The 19,778-nt window shown below is 38.5% G+C and overlaps 1 protein-coding gene across 6 annotated transcripts in view; it reads left to right on the top strand.

The window, feature by feature from the left end:
* The window catches only part of Abl (tyrosine-protein kinase Abl), a 162,127-nt gene that overhangs the window by 92,466 nt on the left and 49,883 nt on the right, over positions 1-19,778 (top strand). For 4 of the 6 annotated variants that reach the window (XM_083144455.1, XM_083144457.1, XM_083144456.1 and 1 more), the window contains exon 2: positions 2,359-2,394. The exons of the other annotated variants lie outside the window; for them this stretch is intronic. In XM_083144455.1, coding sequence (XP_083000581.1) covers positions 2,359-2,394 — 36 coding nt within the window. The remainder of the gene's footprint in view (positions 1-2,358; positions 2,395-19,778) is intronic. 6 annotated transcript variants of the gene reach the window in all.

Raw genomic sequence — 19,778 nt, forward strand, 5'->3', positions numbered from 1 at the left:
GGCTCGGATCCCTCTGTAGATGCAGTCCCGATTAGCTTACCTGTGCATAAAGTGGACTTAAAAACATACGGAAAATCTCGTAGCCTCTGATTTGAACCATTTTTATTCCCGAAACACAATCTTCATTCACATACAATTCATATCAAGCTATTCGATTGAAAGTAAATATACATTTCTAGATGTATCATAAGATATTACCAATACTTAGAGAGTAATGGTTATGATGCTGCAATGATATTTTTATGTATGAAGCAGATGCAATTATAAATTGTATTTTTTAAAAGCCATGTGGAAGTGTGTGTGGCTAGAGCAGCCTCTCTTAATTAACATGCAGTCACAGTTATGAACTTTCACTTCCTTATTATATTCTGTTATTATATTTACCGTTAGATGATTATTTTTTTATTGGTGGTTTACATTTGTGTTCGGTTTGCCGTGGCTAGAAATTATTCTTTCTCCAGTTGTATGCATATGTTTTGCTTGAATCTGATCTCTAAGCTAATCTTGATAAGTGCAGTCTGTTAGACGAGCATAGGTATGGCGAAAGTAGAAGGGCGTGTGGTACACTGCAACCACGACTCTGGTGTTTTTTACGAAATGCTTTCTCTGAATCTTGTCTCTTTCAAATGAAAATACACTTGCATTTTCACCTCATAATGGAATCTGAACACGAGACTGTTAAATGCATCAATCTCGAAGTGCCGACCTAAGTTGAACAGTAGAACATCTAATATAGATTTCGATAAATAGTTTGTAAGCTAAAGATGGAAGCAGATCCATTTGGATAGTTTGTGGTGTTACCAATGTAATAAGGTAAAACAATAATAAGTATAAATATTATTGATGCCATAACTAAATTCTTTGGAAAATGCAGTTTCCACGTTTGGTTTGCGGAAGAGAGATTTATTATGATACAATTTTATGATTTTTATTCAACGGAGTAAGGATGTTCGTTTAACCGTGGAAACTGTGGGCTGTCACTGCGAGTCGGGCCGTTCGGTGTTGCCACATTCAACGTACATCTTAACACCGTTGAATAAAAATCTGTATAAAATCGATTGCGCATTGTGAATTGACAATGATAATGAGTTTTAAAAACAGCTGCAAGAAGCTTCAAAACAAGACCAAGATCGTACATGCAAGACTACCCAATACTAAAACAAAAAGTTGTTTCACAACATTGATAAGAACCTCTTTTAGGCCGACTAAAATAGACTGAGAATTAAAAATTGCATTTAAAACCTTCGTACGTGTACTGTATTAAATTTCATCACAATCGGACCACGCGTTTTTCATTTATAGAATTTCAGAGAGAGCGGTCGTTTGGAAAACACCAAAAATCGGCACTCTTTTTTAATCTCACGACGATAAAGAATTGAAGGCATACTCGAAAAAAAATTATTACCATTGCTTAGCACATAACTGAATAAGCTAAATTTTGATGTAACTCGTTTTCATGTAGGTCTACTGGTTAATTTTTCATTGGAGTCCAAACTCGAGTATCCATAATTTTTAATCCTATCTATTCTATTTAATCATATTCTGTTAATGTTAATGTTAATTAATTAACACATAATGTTACATCGTCTTGAATTGTGTGTGACAAGCAAGATGGAAATTTGATCGAATTCAGTTTCAAGGAAGCTAAAGGCTGTATAGTTTTCCACCTTTCTTCAAAATGGTGATAACGTCGTCGCCTTGTAATAGGGTTCGATACCCGGTGGAGGCACATAGTGGTTAAGGTCGATTAGCCTTTTAGTGCATAAAGTGGGAACAACCAATCAAATGGTGAAAATATGGTAGCAGTAGTATAATTCATTCGTTTGTTCGAAGCAAATGGCTACCACGAGTGTTACAACAGTGCAACTGTAAATATCCTGAATCTCGTTTATCGCCGAGAACTGTTGCAAGTTTCATCGGCAGCCTCAGTTTAATTTTAAGATGTGAAATAATAATAAACATGAAGTATCTACATCTTATAGCACGTAATATACTGTTACTTAAAAGTATTCGCAACTATAATTCACGTTTGGACATTTGGTACTTACAATATTTTTAGTTTTAAACAATATATTATTAATTTAAAATATCACGGAGGTTCTTCTCGCTTACTTTATCTGCGCGCTGCATGCTAATTATTACTAAATAAAATTTAATAAAAAATATAAAATTCTTCACTTTGATCGCACTAACACCATGTAGATGGTTATTGGGTTAAACAGCTTTATTAAATAATAAACATAAATGTGAGAAGTAAAAGCGATCGTTAAATGAAAGCATGCGAAAGATTGCTGCTTCTCGATATATTGGAACGTTGACGTTCGAATGGCTAATGTAATCGTCATTTTGTCATTTCAGATAGTGCAGCCCAGATCACACCATACAAGAGACAAGGTACAAGTAGTAACAATATTCACTATATTTATTATAAAAATATTGCATTATTTGCACTCGAGTGATATAGCACGGGGCAAACGAAAATAAGAATGTGAGGGTAGAAAAAAGCAACAAATTGAACATATGAACTATTGAAATATTTTACGAACGAAGAATGTTTTCGCCGACAAAACTTTCGTATAACAGAACAAGGGAATGTTGAATTAACGTTTCTGTTGATTCAAGTGACTCCGTTGTTAGGGCATTAATAATAGTGGTAATAATAACAAATTTCAATCCATAATTAGTAAATAATTTATGGCTGGAAGACTTTTGAATTATCCACTGGCTTAAAATATCTGAATTAGCCCAATACAGTGCATGCTTTCAACCTTAATTTTTGAATTAACAATCTGAATAATTAATAACTTTTGTAGTTGATTCATCCCATAAATTATAAGCAACAAAAGCATACCGAAAACCTTTTTTAAGATCTGGCCGTACAACAGATCGTAACTATAATTGGAGGCAGCTGAAATCAGTTCTAGATATGAAACGAAGCCCGTCTTTACGATGCACGATATATATAATTGTTTCTAGTTTAAAATTCTCAGCACACTGCATGTGTATAAACTTGTGTTCAACTGCACCAGCAAACCGCAACATTCCTTATGACTTCATAGTATAGTGGTACTCACTATATATATATATATATATATATATATATATATATATATATATATATATATATATATATATATATATATATCACATTATTTGTATCTTAATTTGATGACTTGTACGAGGAGTATTCAGAAAGTAAGTTCCGGTAACCTCTTAATACAATAGAGGACACACCTAATTGTCGCAAACTTATTATGGTCAGAATCCTTACACCACATACTGCATGTCGATATACGTAGTTGCCACCATTTTTAAGGCAGCGGGATATAGGCCTTTGTAAACCCTTGTCGTAGGATTCTGCCGCCCGATTCTTCATCACGAACAAGTTTCCAATCGCGCCACACATGCCACAGTTTCATTGATCATTCGCAGTTAACGCAGTGACGCATGTGCAAGTCAGACGCCGTTAGCGTAGCGATTGTATTATGATGATTGTGATTTTTTTCCCTCTGATCCTTAGGTGGACGGAAAAACTCGTTTGGAGTGACTTTTGAAGACAGTTCCCGAAATTTTGCTCATTTTACCCAATAGGCTGCAATATCAGTACTGCGTAATTGCGGTTGCTCCAGTGACATGGAGCAAATGGAAACTCGAACTGGCGACAAAGAATCAAGACGGCACATTTCTACGTAAAAGGTGTACAAAAAGTCAGAAGTCGGGGATGTAAGGATTCTGAACCATAATAAATTTTTAACAGACAATATTATGTGTGTTTTCTTAACTTTTTGAATACCCCTCGTGTATACACTATCGCATATTTCGGATTCCTAACTGGGAGTAAAATATATTGGATATTCCTTAACTATTTTTGTTACGCCTGCAGAATAGGGGAGATATGTCTTCCCTTAACAGTATTTACTTTCAATCGAGCGATTTTTATGGTTTGGGAAGACATAAATATGAGGAGGAACAAAGGAACATTCTTTTTCGCCAGCTTTCACGTTAATAATTTTGCCCTTTCACTCTGTCGCAGACCCTGAACGGAATGAAAGTAAAATATATCCTTTTCCACTGGGTCAGAAGAGCTTAATAAGATGCTGCAATTCGTTGGTATAATTTTATCAGGTAGATAGGTGTTTTGAACCTTAAGTTTCTTCCTATAGTGTTTTTTTTTAAAAAAAAAAACTCGAACGTTCAAACCGATTTAGACTCTCAGAACTATCTTTTTAGAAGTCCCGATTCTGATGGGTCATTCGTCTATCACGAATCCACCCTTGATCACTGATGTTCTCTTGTTAAGTAGTGGTTAACCTGATTCTAAAAAAAAGAAATCCAACGGTATGTGTATGTACATTACACTAGGAATATACAAATTCGGATATCGAATAATTTGGATTATTTGTTTTCGAAACTAATACAGGCTGTTCCTGAGTGTCCGTCGTCTGCTTTCACTAGCCAACCTTTTTTTATAGATATAGTGTTGTAGTAATTGAAGTCCTTGAATAATAATGTATCTTGTATATATTTTCAGAAACAACAAATGTGTTTGCAAACAACTAACCTAAGATGGTTTGAACTGCTGTCAAGAATGAAGCACGCAAAATTTCCTCCCAAGGGATGTTTTGATAGAAGCGGAAATCTCAGTCATCCCCATGTTGTTTAACACCCTTTTTGATTATCTCCGGCCTCTGTGTTCGTCCAAGTTTACTTTATCAACCAGCCTGCACTAATCAGATGTGTTCTACATAGCCTTTTTTATATGTAGGCCTATATATCCATGCCAAACAGGGCAGTTTACTTTTAATCTTTACGTGTACGTCGAAATTAAATATTTACACTTTGATCTAAGCATCTTTACGATGTGGTATTTGAAGTGGTGGAACGATACAGCGGGAAAATTTACAAAGTTGGAGTAAGTCGAAAGTTAAGGCGGTCTCAGGTTCTGGACTAGTTGAAACATTTCAGTCAAAAATAGTTACCTGTTGTTCGTTTAAATGGAATGAAATCATGGAAGTCAAATTATATCATTTTGTATGAAGCAATGTAAATTTACTACAGCGTCAACAGTCCATGAAAAGTAAACAAAATATAATTATAATAGAGAATGTTGTTGAATATGATTAAAAATTACCACTTTGGTAGGTAAAATAATAGTTTGATATTAAACACACCCAGTTTTGTAGTTATAGTGAACGTCACACGAGTGACATATCAGAAATGAAAGGAAACTATTTATTCAGTCCTCTGATTTTTTTGGTTTGTTTTAGGCCCCGCGTACGTTGTATGCACCAGGTCCCGCACCCACCTATGGCTGCCACCACATGTGGTTACTGAGCTTATTTTGTAATCTGGAGGACAAGATCTTCCTTGGAACTTGGAAGATAAGGACCTTGATTCAAGTGTTTTCTTCCTGGTTCCGGATTGCTTCTTACGGCGGAGAAATGAAGCAATGAATTCAGTTGGACTTCATAGACCGGCTTCTAATTCGACTAATTTGTTATAGTGATAGCTGGAATGCAATATATATTCATTGCATGATATCCGGAGGTCAAACAGCAATAAGTGATGTATTGTCCAGACGAAACCAGTTTCCAAGAGCGACCTCAACATTCTTTTAAGAATTCTACAAGATGAGTGGGCATCGTGGAGACAGGGGGTCTAATAAAAGCATGACCAAGGGCAACTAGTCGGTCTTTGTTATGTTTGCGTACATCGAATCTCGTTTACAGCCTTTTTCTCATCTCATTTGTTTCTTCACATTAGGCGAGAGGCAAAGATATTGTGAATTGATTAACAGAAAGACGACGCTGATGCTTATACTCTTGTCAACGACTTGGATCAGATCTGAACGTGAAAAAACAGATTAACATCTTGATGAATCAGTGCCGGATCTACAAATTTGGGTCCTCCCCTTCTATATAAAATACACTTACTTGTGAAAGGACATGTCAAAGCTTTTTCTGTTATTCAGTTTCTTCAATGTGCACACAAACAAACATAATATACATACATATATTTGTATACCTTTGGAAAATTTTGATTCGATTTGTGTTAGCGTCGCTTTTCTTCCACGTTTAGCTAATCGCGACGCTGAGCATGATGATGATAGGATGAAATTGAAGAGGGAGCAATAACATAAAACACCCATGCCCAGTCCCGGATTCAGTACCCCCGTCGTAGTACATTGTGTTAACCACTCCGCCATGGAAAGTCGGCATACATCTGAGGCGAGCTAGGTAAAATCGTATTGTGCTTTTCTTACAGAAGTTTTGTAAAACCATGTGCACATGAAGCTTTTGATAAATCACTTTAGAGAGAGGTTTAACGAGAGAACAATTTAGTTGGTAATGACGCACCATTACCTGTTTCATAATTGCTATCAGTTCGTCATTCGTTCGGTTGAGTGTGGAGTAAACTTGAGATAAGAAAATCAGCTCTTGAGGGCCGCCAAAGGAAGTAGTAATTTCGTTCTATCCACGGGATTTTCGTCCCTTGCTCCGCCGTGTTTTACTTCTATGTAGTAAGATCCCTCTCACCTCGAACTCGTATGTACGTACAGTAGAATCTCTAGTCCTGGTTTCACACCGCAGATCTACGGAAGAAACACTTGCGGTTAGAAAGCAACTGCATTTTAGCCAACTTAAAATGAACACCAAATCCTTTCATCGTACAATATTTAGGTGGTACGGGGCTGGACAAATTACTACGTTTATTGTTGTACATACACATATTTGAGTATGTAAAGGGCATGGCAAGGACACCCTGAAAGCTTGCGCCTCCCCCTCCCATCATTATGAGACACCCTCTACTACGTTACAGCACTGCTGCTCGTTCTGTAGTCACCCGTGCTTACGAGAGCGCTCTTTCACAAATACAGCGAGATGACCAGACCACCTATAGTCAGTGCATAATGTTTTGTCCATCAGTTTCTGTAAAGTATCTCATATATGTTATTGTGGTATGTTTGACATTTGTGAAAAGGGAAATTGATATTGCACTAATTCATCAAGATGTCGTATCGTAACCTCGGTTAGTCAGTTGGTCCTTTTGGTCAACTCACGATCTCGCTACGTGATCGCAGGCTCTGGGTCCGACTCCCCGCCTGGGCATTCCCTTGTGCGTGTGCCTTTATCAGTTCCATCTAACCAGCATTACTCCTCATTGTTCTGATTAGCCGAGGACAAAATCACCATACAAGATCGTATATTTGTTGACACTCTTTATCTTTGTGAGAGAAAAGTAGTTTCAACTCGTTTGCCGTACATGCAATAGGTGTGGCCAAGAGAGAGTTTGGGAGGACAGAGCATTTATTGGGGAATTTATTAACGCCCATCGTTTCGAACCCACGTAAGTGTCTCATTGCCACTTCCTCATGTTCGTGGGTTGCTGTTTTTAATTGAAGCACAGTTTACAGTCAGGTTTGCTGCAACAATTTGCTCTTTAAATGCTACCTTAGAACATGAACGACCATGAACGACAGTCCTGCCATAACTGTTTAACCTATGCTGTTATTAACCAAAAATTTTCAAGTGCAAGTTTCAGGCAAAACATTGCAGATTCAGTTGCACCCCACGCCACGGTCGGTAAGCACCAGGATTAGAGGAAATGCTTGAGTTGAGAGTTCAAAGAATAGTTTATGGGCAGGCGCCCTTCCTTTCACGGAACCACCCCCTGTTTTTTTCTGTCATACGTAAAGTGACACTTTTCTGTTACGAGTCAGATGACGAGAGGGCAACCGACGAAGCCTCCCGTCGCTGCTCACTCTGCAAGGGCTACCCGATGGCGTAGTGTTAACGTCCTCGCCTTTTAATCGATATCTGGTGGAGGAACATTGGTTCCGAGCCCACTATTAACTGCAGGTCCAGTCCCATAGATGTGTATGAAGTGGGCTTAAAACAAAAACTCAAATTCCTCTTCGCAGTTCACACGTGCATATACCAGAGCGCTCTTCCACAAATACGGCTTGATGACGACATGTGATCTACGATTTTTCGTTTTGTTGTAGATCTCTAATGTTTCCAGCTTAGATTATAAAATAACGTCATAATCACTAATCCTCACTCTCGAATCTTGATTCCGGTATTTGAATGTCTAATACTACATCCGCATTTCGGATCCACGTTGCTTGTGAACTACAGTTTCGCATGGGACGAATTACGGTACTTGGAGATAGGTGTGTAAGGGTTGACTTCTGCAAGCCATCCAAATGTCAACCTTGCTTTCACGTATTACACTCCGGTAGCTGCAATACTGCATGCCAAAGAGGCTTTGGCGACTGGGCCTACAGCCAGTATAATCGTCTGTCGGGCTTGTGTTGTGCTGTTCATACATGTGTGTGATTTTCCCGTCATCCATATCATCTTTCTTATCACCATTCATTCTTATCTTCGCGATTAGCCAAAATCGAAGTAAAATAAATAAATCAGTCAACCAACTTGGGGGATACACCAGTTGTTTTTTTTTTTTTTTTGTTAGTTTAATGTATTTTTGGGAAATTGAAATTCGTTTCTGGCCGATTATTATTTTTTAGTATTTCGCTGAAGTTCGGAAGTTTTCCATGTAATATATTCCATTTTCGTTCCTGGAAAACGTGGAAGAGCTGGGTTATTTTATCGCTACTTTCTTGTAGCAAAACATTTCTGCAACAGCCAGTTCATTCCTCCCTGTAGAGATACCATAGCGCCGCCGTTGTGAGTAACTGATCTCTGCAATCATTTCCACGCCCAAGTTAACAGTACTGCAAATTATAGAGGTGTGGTATTAACATGATGCCCAGGGCGTGTTGTTCAACTAATCAATAGCTGTTTGCAGAAAATTATAGTGAACGAAGTTGTCATTAGCAGTGACAAAAAATTACTTCTTTTTTCAGTGACACTGCTAGTGGTCTTTACACTGCAAAACCGGACCTTCCTCAATATTTCTGTTGGTGTAATTATTGTTTTTGTACTAATGAATTATTCAAACAGTTACGACCTAAACTAAAATCAGCTTACATTACAAGAAAGCTCATTATTAATAGTACTGTCAAAGTTTAAGTCCACTTGATGCACAGATAGACTAATCGGGACCAGTCCTACAGTTTATTTGTATTCTTGTTTTTGTTGTTCAGCATCTATTTCCCGCCACTTTTGGCCAATCGCGACGATGAGGACGAGCGATTATTAAATGAAATTGATGAAGGAATAGTCACAAAGAGCATTTATGCTCAGGCCGGGATTCGAACCCAGGGAATTTCGGTGATGACATCGAAGGTCGACCACATGGTCCTACACCGTGCAACGAACCCGTGATGCCTTGATTACAAAGCGGCGGCGGTACCTCTACACCATCGGGCCATAAATAGTACTGAAGCAAACAAGACTTCTCAGTGGAGGCACAAAGCATACTTTAAACTTTGTAGGTCCAATCCAGATTAAACTATCTTTGCATAAGAGTAGAACGATGAACAAACTGACGTAAAGTACCACATAAAGGGTGTCTCAAAAAGACTGAACATTTTGAAACGGAGGTCTAGAGAAGAGAATAAATAGTTGCAACAGATTTAATCATGGAAATGAATAGAGCAGAGGATAGATCCACTACATACACACAAACCACTGAAGACATGGTTAGGTTTATGATTTGCAGATGATGTTAAGTAGACGACCAATTCTAAGCAACCATTCCTGAAATCGTCGAGAGACATCCTGCATGGCTCGATGTAACATGTCCGCATTAATTTGAGCGATTGTTCAGTTGTAGAAGGTCCGAGTCGAAAGGATCTGTGAGGAAATCTCTCAGATTCCTGTGCACAAGGAATGCAGAATGTCCCTCGACGATTGCAGGAATGTTTGCCTAGAAATTGTCATCTGCAAATCGTACACCTACCCATCTCTTCAGCGGTATGTATGTATGTATGTATGTATGTATGTATGCAGTGGCATTCTCTACACTATTCATTTCCGTGAATGAGACACCCTTTATAAGATTTCAACCCGTTTCGAAGAGCGTAACAGGGTTCTTTCATGTTTCATTGAACCATTTTGTTTTTCTGTGCCTTGAAATCCCACAACTTTAATTATGCCTCAATTAGATGGCAGGTAAGCCAATCATTGTTTGCAAATTAAGCACATGTGACAGTGTTTATATATTGTTCTTTGTGTTGTTAATGCATAACGAACATGTTTCAGAAACATGCGTGCATTTTTAGATGCACTAAACATTGTTTAAGGAAGTTGAGAAACACTTTCTCACGTTACGGAAGTCACTCGACCTTTTTATGACCATATTTTTCAGTTCAAAGAGTATGCATTTATGGAAATTATTGTAACTCTCTGGTGCCATTATAATCAAACTCAAGCTTTTGAAATCTCCAGTGCTGCTAATTAAAACGGTACACGAGAATGCCGCGTAAATGAAGATAGGAAAACTCCGGTCTGCATTTCTGTATGTGCAGACAAGGTTAACAAACTAAACTTTAATCTGTATTTGAATAGTATTTGCTTTCATGTTAACAAATCATTCAAGATTTTTTCGATTTCTCGCTTTTCGTTGCACGGCATGATTTGAAAACTGGAAATGCAACTTTGCAGAATGTTAATGGGTTTTTTTGTTGAAAAATTGACTGGCTCACACACGAAGCGATCGATGCAACAATTCAAACACACATCTCGCCATTCACTTTACGGTAGAGGAAACAACTGCAGCCTCACACGTCCCTATGAGCTAGCGTGTGCAGCTGAGTGTAGATTTAGAACAGGAATCATTGTATGCACACTGTTAGTACTCTCAATGTGACCACAAGTATTCTCCCTATCATTTACTTTTTTTGCTGATCGAAGCCAACCTACTATTATAATGTATTATTCTATACAAAACGGGGGAACCGATAAATTCAAGCAACTGACGCTTTCTTTCAGCCCCCCCCCCCCCCCCCCCCCCGCTTTAGTTTTGTTGATCGAAGCCGCAGTACAGAACAGAAAATATTGTTGCTTAAAGGGGCGTAATGTACCGCAAACCAGATAATAATGTATAAACTGTACACACTAAAGAAAAACTAAAGAACTTACTATTGTACCAATAATTACATTAACCTACATATCTTAACAATTGCCCCTGCACTTCCACAGCATATAATGCATACCTAACCCCCCCCCCCAACACACACTACCGATGACTTAATCCTTATCTTCACTCCACAGTATACAATATACTAATCAATTCAATGTATTATTTTATTGTTGTATAATCTTCATATTATCTTTATTGCATTATCATAATCATTATGCTTTTCTTCTCTTTCTTGTTTTTATTCATTTATTGTATTTCTGACAAGGGTTGGTTGCAAGAACGGCCCATGAGTCCGAAACACGCCTGCTTATATATAAAGACCATTCTATTCTACAAATATTTTAGGAGAGTAGGATTCTAAGCCAGCTAGGCTATATGCGGAACAGTTTCATCTCTACTTATTCGTGCTTTTTGTTTCAATCCTTGCGAACATTGGTAGACAATTTGCCTTTTTTGCCATTGGCTGTGCGTTTCCTGGTATGATCCGTGCCTTACAAGTTGTTTGTTCCAGGTAACATCGTTGAGTGTTATCTTCAAATGCGGAAAGAATTACGTATAAGGGTTTTTAATGGGTGAGTAACCAGTAGCGGACGAGAAATAACAAACTGGCGTTTAGTTTTTGATGAGTAAGATATTTTCAGCCGATACCGAGGACGAAGGTGCCCTTGCTTCGCCGCATAGCTTCCACTCAAGTCATCTGCCACGCAGCGTCTGATCGGTGACGCATCCTGCTTGTGACGTGATTCCCAGTGCGTGACACAGTCCTGTCTGGAACACACTTGCATCGATTTTTTCTCCTTCGGGGACGTGAACGTGGAATGTGTTGTGGTCGTAGTATCGTGCAATGAGGGAGAATGGATTTCGGAGGAAAACTTGATCATACATTCTTGAGTTTGATGGTGAAATGGCAGAGTAGGTGGGCATGCTACAATGAATTGTGCAAGGGGTTACTCAGTTACATAATCTTGGTCTTCTGGAAAGCCCATGTTGTGGACCTTGGAAATGTTATTTGTAATGAATCAAGGCTTTATTGTCTTTTTCTCTCTCTCTTTTTCAGTCGGCACCAATAGTATTGGGCGAAGAACTCTGCAATTATAGACTGGCACAAACAATAAATGCACAGTGATTTGGTACAGCCAACCGCAAAGATAATGATAGGCAAATTGTTCATAGCTATTTTCATTATTTTCCACATCCTGTGCTGTTTTAAAGAATGAAATGGAATTCTGTACATGCGAAACAGATGTTATGCTCTACTTACTGGCCTTTTTTTTTATTTCAATTCACGATTATCATTTTGTGGAAATAGACTGGAAGAAAATGGTGATGGACAATTCTCATACCATTTCTTTTGCCGTTGGGTGTACGTGAATTTAAATACACTCTGTCTCGGGAATGTGTGGAGCAAGGCCGCGACTAACGTTAGAGGAGGAGAGAAAGCGAGTGGGCGGATTAAAGCAGTGCGCGCTGCTGCAACGGGTGGTGGTTGCAGCCGCATTTCCCCTCGCGCGTTAAATGGTCGAGCCCCCTCTAGTTATACTTGCGCAGATAGCTTATTTTCATGTGCTTGATCTCCGGATTCGGTCATCTACTTTATTTCTAGTGGTCCCGGGTTCGATACCCGGTGGAGGCACAAGTGGTTCGGATCCCACTTTAAACTTTAGGTCCAGCCCCGATTACCCTTACTGTGCATAAAGTGGACTTAAAACAACAACAATTTTATTTATAGCAGTAAAACAACAACAATTTTATTTATAGCAGAATGTTTTATCTCGATTTAAATTAAGTATCGTGCAATAGTACTGTGAAATAGTGTACACCTTCTAGTGTCCATGGATAATATATATTGCGCTGCCGTGAGGCTTGAAAAGTCTTTTGAGGACACAAACTCCACGTTTTGAGAGTTTTATGCTTGTTTTGTGTTTTCTCTCTTCGAATTTTACCAGTGTTTAGGGAGATTAAACCGTGCTGTGATGTGGTAACTGGAGATCTGAAACTCCCGTGAGTGCAGGCATCTCTCCGCCCTTCGTTTGCCCTGTCGCTACATTTCCAAGAAGCTTCTGGATTTTGTTTTGTAGATAACACGCTCTTCTCTCCAGTCTCCCCCTCCTTCCGCGCGGCGTGTTTATATCTGCGTCTGAATGTGTGCGAGAGAGTGCGTCACAAAAAGGTTTTTTTTTCTTCCTGCCTTTCCGAAGCCTATCGTTTCTGCTGCAGACATTCCCTCACGTGTTAGAAAATTCCCATTAAAAATTTCCCTCCGCATATATTTTTTTTTAAAGAAAAAGAAGAAAAAAAGAGGCACTAGAAGACGGTAAAAAATTGGGGATAACGTGTCCGTATGTACTAGGGATTATCATATCCGGATAAAATTGTATCCGAATGTTTGATAATTTTCTATCCGAATATCTGATATACTTATTCGGATTATCCGAGATGTCCGGATATCCGGTGTGTGCATTATCCGGACAGCTTTATAGTTTGTCCGTTTTACGGGCTATCCACATATCCTTTTATTCATGTTCGTATTTCAATGTACGGATTTTCTACAAATCCTTTATGAAATCTGTACTATCTGAATATCCGAATTACCCGTTGCATCCGAAACGGATATCAGATAATTTTATATCCGTTGTCCGGATTTTGTGTCCATCCCTAGTGTGTACAGATGACGTATACATCATGGCAACAATTGACATACATAATGACTTGTAAAAGAACTCCGTATACCTACGTTACGTCGACGTATATAATTTTATGTACAATCAATTATAATTGAAGAAAAGAAAGTTTTTTAAAATGTAAAAAATCAAATTAAAATTGTGAACGGAACGGAATGGCTATGAGGGGTAAAGAGGAGGCCATTTTGAAGAATATAATATATATATATATATATATATATATATATATATATATATATATATATATATATATATATATATATATATATATTTTAAACACCTTTGAAACAGATTGAAGGTTAAAACAGGCATTTTTAATCCATAAACAGAAGTTTCGCCCGCAAATTCCCAATGGGGGCTCCACCTCTACTTGTGGGGATGGGTGGTTACTTTCATGTACCTTTTTCTTTAAAACATCTGCAACTGGACAACACTGGGAATTTCGTTTTGCCTTGGAAGAATAGTGCAGGCAATATTTAAAAAAGCCTATGTATCTCATTTATTCATGCATTGTTTTCTGCCCCAGGGGCAGGTCTTTCCTTGCAACCTCCATGCTGTTCGATCTTCAGCTCTTTGCTTTGTAGCAGCGTAGGACCCATATATTTTGATGTCGTCAATCATTTGCAATCTTCTTCTTCCCCGAATCGACCATTCCTTCAATGACATCCCTTAGGATACAGTTTCTTCTCATCCAGTGGCCCAACCAATTTCATTTTCTCTTCATTATTATCTCCAGCATTGATATCTTTTTTCCAACTCTTTCTAGCACAGTTTCATTCTCACTTTTTCTGTCCATTTCACCATTCGTCTCCATAGCCACATTTCTAGAGCTTCCAGTCGCTTTTTCTCACTTGTTCTCAGTGTCCATGTTTCCGCACCATATAGGGCTACACCCCATACAAACATTTTCATTAGTTTTTTCCTCAGTCCTCATACATCCACAAATAATATTTTTCTTTATATTAAATGCTTCCTTCGCCATTGCTATTCTTACTTTTATTTCTTGACTGCATTTCATATCATTGCTTTGATGCATCCCAGATATTTAAAACTTTCTACTTGATCGATTCTATTACCGCTGTTACTCACATTTGCCTTCCTCTGCTTTCTTCCGATCACCATTGCTTTCTTCTTATTCACATTTATTTTCATCACAGTGGGTATTCATTTCTGCTAGCATGGCATTTATGGTTCTTTCATTTTCTGCCAATACAAGATAGTTTCCTTCCTCTCCTGTGCAGAATTTTCCCTTTACGTGAAATGTCTCCCTTCGAAATTTCCCTCGACCTACCATCACTGCTCTAAATGTGGCCCTTCTCTCGAGTTAACGTGCGGCGGGGATGAGCAGGAAGCTGTTTGGGGGGAAACACTGGAGGCAGGAAGAGCTCGGCTCGCTCGATGGATATTTTCTCCAGTGCAGCCCCTCGAGTCGCATGTGTGCTACTAGACGAACAAGGATTTTGTGGTCCGGGAAGTAGCGGAAAACGAATTCGGTCGTCGTTATTATTGTCCGTGCTTAAAAAAGGAGAAGCAAGTGTCTGCGGTGTTCTTCAGGCTTCATAACAGAAAATACATGTCAGGGTTATTAAAGAGATGTTATCAGATTTGGCCGGACGTTGAAATTAATGTTGCGTTATCCATGAAGGCGAATGATTTGATAAGGGCTTTGTGGGCATTTGCGTACCATGGAGTGATACTTGATGCTCAAAGGTTATACGATGTTCATGCGAAATTCGTATTTTACATGGCGGACACGTGACGGGAAAATACGTGGGGAAAAACGTACAAAGCAGGATATTAACTGCTGCAAGTGCGGCTGATACCGAGACGAGGCAGGAGTGTAGAAAATCGAGACAACACAAGCAATTTCACAATATATAGCTCTATACATGGAAACGTCTAAACGCACGGCCATGAAATCAGGCGGGTGGCAGAAGTTCGCGCTGTTGCCACCTCGGAGCTTAATCCCGTGTGTTCGGAGGTTTAAGAGGATGAAAGATCTCGTTGTAGAGTAGGTCTTTGTAATCCATGTGATACAAACTGGCGCTATTTGCTCGAAAGGTCAGGGATGACACAAAACTGCCCCGGAGAGAGGTCGATCCGACGCTCGAACTAGGCAACGCAGCCCGGTTGACGTTGCCACACAGTGCGCGGGAACCAGCAACTTTTGTCCCCATCTCGCTTTGCTTTTCCCCACAGGTGGCACCAGCGCAATTCTGCCCAGTCGCCTATTTTCATGGCCGTGCGTTTAGTCTTAATTGAAATTGATTTACTATGCGGCAGATACTACTAGATAGTGTCTGTCTCATTATTTACAGATAGACTATGCCTTTAGTTTGTTTTAATGAGAACTTTATAACTGTTTTTTAACTATCTCCAAGAACGAGACAGACAAGCCTCGTCTCCGTACCATCCCTATTCCCCATCCACTATGAGGACGAAGTTAATGTTAACAAGACTTCTGAGAAATAGTTCCTTTGCTATGTGTTACTTCTGCTGTTATTTTTGCCCACGAATACATTTCCGTAGCTGAACAACTGACACTACAAGGTTCTACTGCATCAATCCTTTGACAAGGTGGAGCCTGGGCCACCGCAAAATAATCTTCCCTGGCAACCTACATACAAGAAATGGGTCTTGACGTGGCCACCTGACGAAATGGAGCCTGGGCCACTGATAATCCTCCCTGGCAACGTAATGTATATAGAGGTCCTTGTGACCGACAGACGAGGTGGAGCCTAGGCCACGGAGAAAAATCCTCCAAGGCAACCAATTATAGACACCATATGATTTAACAGACTACACGCTACCCTGAAGACGGAGGCAGATTCAGCCTCCGAAACGTTGGTATTTTTTTTAAAAAATAGCACAGTGGTTAAAAGTCCAAAACCAAGAATGAATAAATCACCACTGATTAGCTACAAGGAAGAATCAATATAGTAGCTAAGTTTAGTGGTATGGCTTTATCACATGTAGTGTGGTATTTGAAAATCTGTGTAAATTATGTATATAAGGGGGACTATATTTCTACGCGGAAGATTGCTGCTGCACAGCTGCCATTGGAATAACCAATAGGATTTCTCGCAAACCATGTGTATTTGTTTGAATTGACTTCGTTGTTAGAGCAGACAAGTCACACCACCTACCTACCTCATTGTCTGTCTACAAATGCTTCCCTTGTTTGTTTGTTTTTTAAAAAAATAAAATAAATTGGATATTCCACTAAAAGTCACAATGAAATCATATGGAAATTATTATTGTTTTTAATTGCCTTAAGGTTTAGATGTTTCTGAATGCATATAATTTGCACATTTCACCAATAACAGTTACTTTACTAGCATCTGCAGCCTAAATGCTTCACAGACAAATGAAGCCAAAATTTGCTACATTTTTAAAGCGTCACACACGTAACTCACTTTTGTTAATGCTTTTCATGCATTCAGCCTATGCCATGATACTCAAGTTTTTTTTTCATTTGTTAGCAGACACCACAAAGTATTTCATAATTCTATTAAATCAGTTCATCTATGAATATTTAATCCAATCTCAGGCTTAGAACCTTAAATGTTGTGTGTTAAATGTCACACACGTAACGCTGGAATGCCCCAGATACCAAATTTTAATGGAAGGAAGTTATTAAAATGGGTGTCCTGTCTCACAGTAAAGCAATTTTGATTCAGCCGAAAATTTCATGTGCTTTTAAATTCTGATATATTACTAGCTTCCCGTTTTCATATTAAAGAGGTCTGGTCTTCACCTTGTGTCGATTTTTGAAACGCGGTCTCTGTACCACTCATATGCACCTGAGTTGCAGCTACCGAAGAACAATTTGTTGCTCATATGGCTCTCTCAAATGAACAGGAGAAGCATCCGTGGAATTCCAAATATGCGTGAGGAGCGTGCAACTCATAACAAAGAGATATGAAAATAAACCTTGCCGCCCAAGGTTATTTCACGCATAGCATTAAAATGATTGTGATAGGCCTATTCCTTTCTGATTGACTTCTTATTAAACGTAACCAGCCTTGTCTCGTGGGTTTTATAGTTATACGAAGCATATTCGAAAGTACACGGATGTGCGAGTGTGTTAAATGCATTACTATGGAACTTATGCACTTACGACGCGCGTGTGTGTTACACAGGGTGAAAACTGTGCTACTCGTCACCTGATTGAATAATTTGTTTTATTTTGCTAATGGCGAAGATGAGAATGGAATTGGTGAAATAACAACAAGAAACACATACGGACAGGACTAGTGTTGGGCGATATATCGCGATAATAAAAATATCGTGTTGGCGATATATCGTCACGATAGTTTAGCGATATGTATCGTGTCAGCTATAGTATATCGTCACGATATTTGGCGATATATATCGTGGAGACGATATATCGCGATATCAAATTTCCGATATAGTCCATCCCTAGACAGGACACAACGCAAGTTCCACAAAGGATTATATCGACTGTAGAGTAGGACGCCAGAGCCTCTTCGGTCTACAAAATGCAGTCCAGCCTGTACTACGTGGTAGTGAGGTAGACATTTGAGTCAAGGGCGCCGACTTTCCAAAATTTCTGTGGGTGCATATCAATGGCGGTTAGATCTGTAATTATCAAGTATTGTATACTTTAAACAACTTACATGCACAATGATTGCAAGAGGCAATGATATTATCAACACGTTACTAAAAGAAAATATCACATTCATACAAATTAAAATTAAAAAATCTTCATAAATGCAAATAATTTTAATTGTATTGCAGAAAGAACTATTCAAGGATTTTGTTGTAAACAGAAACTACAAAATGACTGACTTTATGTACCAAATAATAATAATAATAATATTAATCATGACATGTTAACTTTCAATACAAAACACATTCCTTCGTACGTCATTTGCACTTATGAATTTGTTTGCAATTTTGGTAATGTCAATATACTTCCATTGTTATTGTGGAGACTGCCTTTGACTTGGCCAGAGACAGGCAAGGAAGGGGGGAATGTGTTGCATGATTACTTTTGCACAAACACATTTGAAACAATTATGTTTTAGACATTAGAAATTTTAACTTCCATCTCAATGTTTTAATTGCTTATTATTTTTTGATAATGGCAAGTGAGAAATATTTATTTTATTTTGTTTTTATCAAACTAAAAATCCTGTGGGTGCGGCGCATCCACAAGATTATTTATGTGGGTGCTCGAGCCCCGGAGCACCCACGTAGTCGGCGCGCATGATTTGAGTGCTTACGGGAAAGTCACCCTTTACATTCCTCTATTCGACACTTGAAAACAAAGTAATGTTCCTGTACACCTGTAGTCGGATGTGCACAATAAAGGACGCAAGCAATATTGTATTATAAGGAGAGTTATAATGGATATAACTGATTAAAGCAGTCGGTAGAATCTCAAACCTGCTCTGCTTTATAGGCAATTTTTAAAATCTTGAAATTACCTGTCCTTTGGCTCTGGTAGCTGTCATAACCCGGCCCTATCTTAAGACAACAGGGTTTAAATCCTGGGTAAATCATAAATGTTCCCTCGTCCGTTCTCGTTGTCATAGTTAACATAAGAGGTAGAGTAGCTACATAACATAACGTCAATAAAATACTAAACACAATACTGACATTCAGATTTTCCCTCTAGGAGAAACCATTTCATCTACGTCCCTTTTCAATTTTTCATTTCTCTGTTGTTATATCGTGTTCTTTCTTTTTTTATTATCAGTTTTCAAGTTCTTGATTTTTACCTCGGAACGTTGTTAAGGCTATAACTTGATTAACATACATGCCGGTTATGTTCGTAATTTCAATGTTTTCAAGTTCTGAACCTCTTACCGTTGAGTAACTCAGGACAATTTCGAAAAAGGAATGTGGACACAGTTAGTCCGTACAAAGTAATGCAGACTGCATCAGATTGTTAGAATTTTTGCACTGTGCCTATATTAAATATACTTTGGTGTAATATTTAAAGAATTTACCTAAAACAAATGTACTTTGCGACTTTGTCAGACATGCCGATCGGATATCTACCTTATTGCTTACAGATAA

The sequence above is a fragment of the Lepisma saccharinum genome, chromosome 23 (genome assembly GCF_977018435.1).
Source record: "Lepisma saccharinum chromosome 23, izLepSacc3.1, whole genome shotgun sequence".
NCBI classification, from domain to species: Eukaryota; Metazoa; Arthropoda; class Insecta; order Zygentoma; family Lepismatidae; genus Lepisma; species Lepisma saccharinum.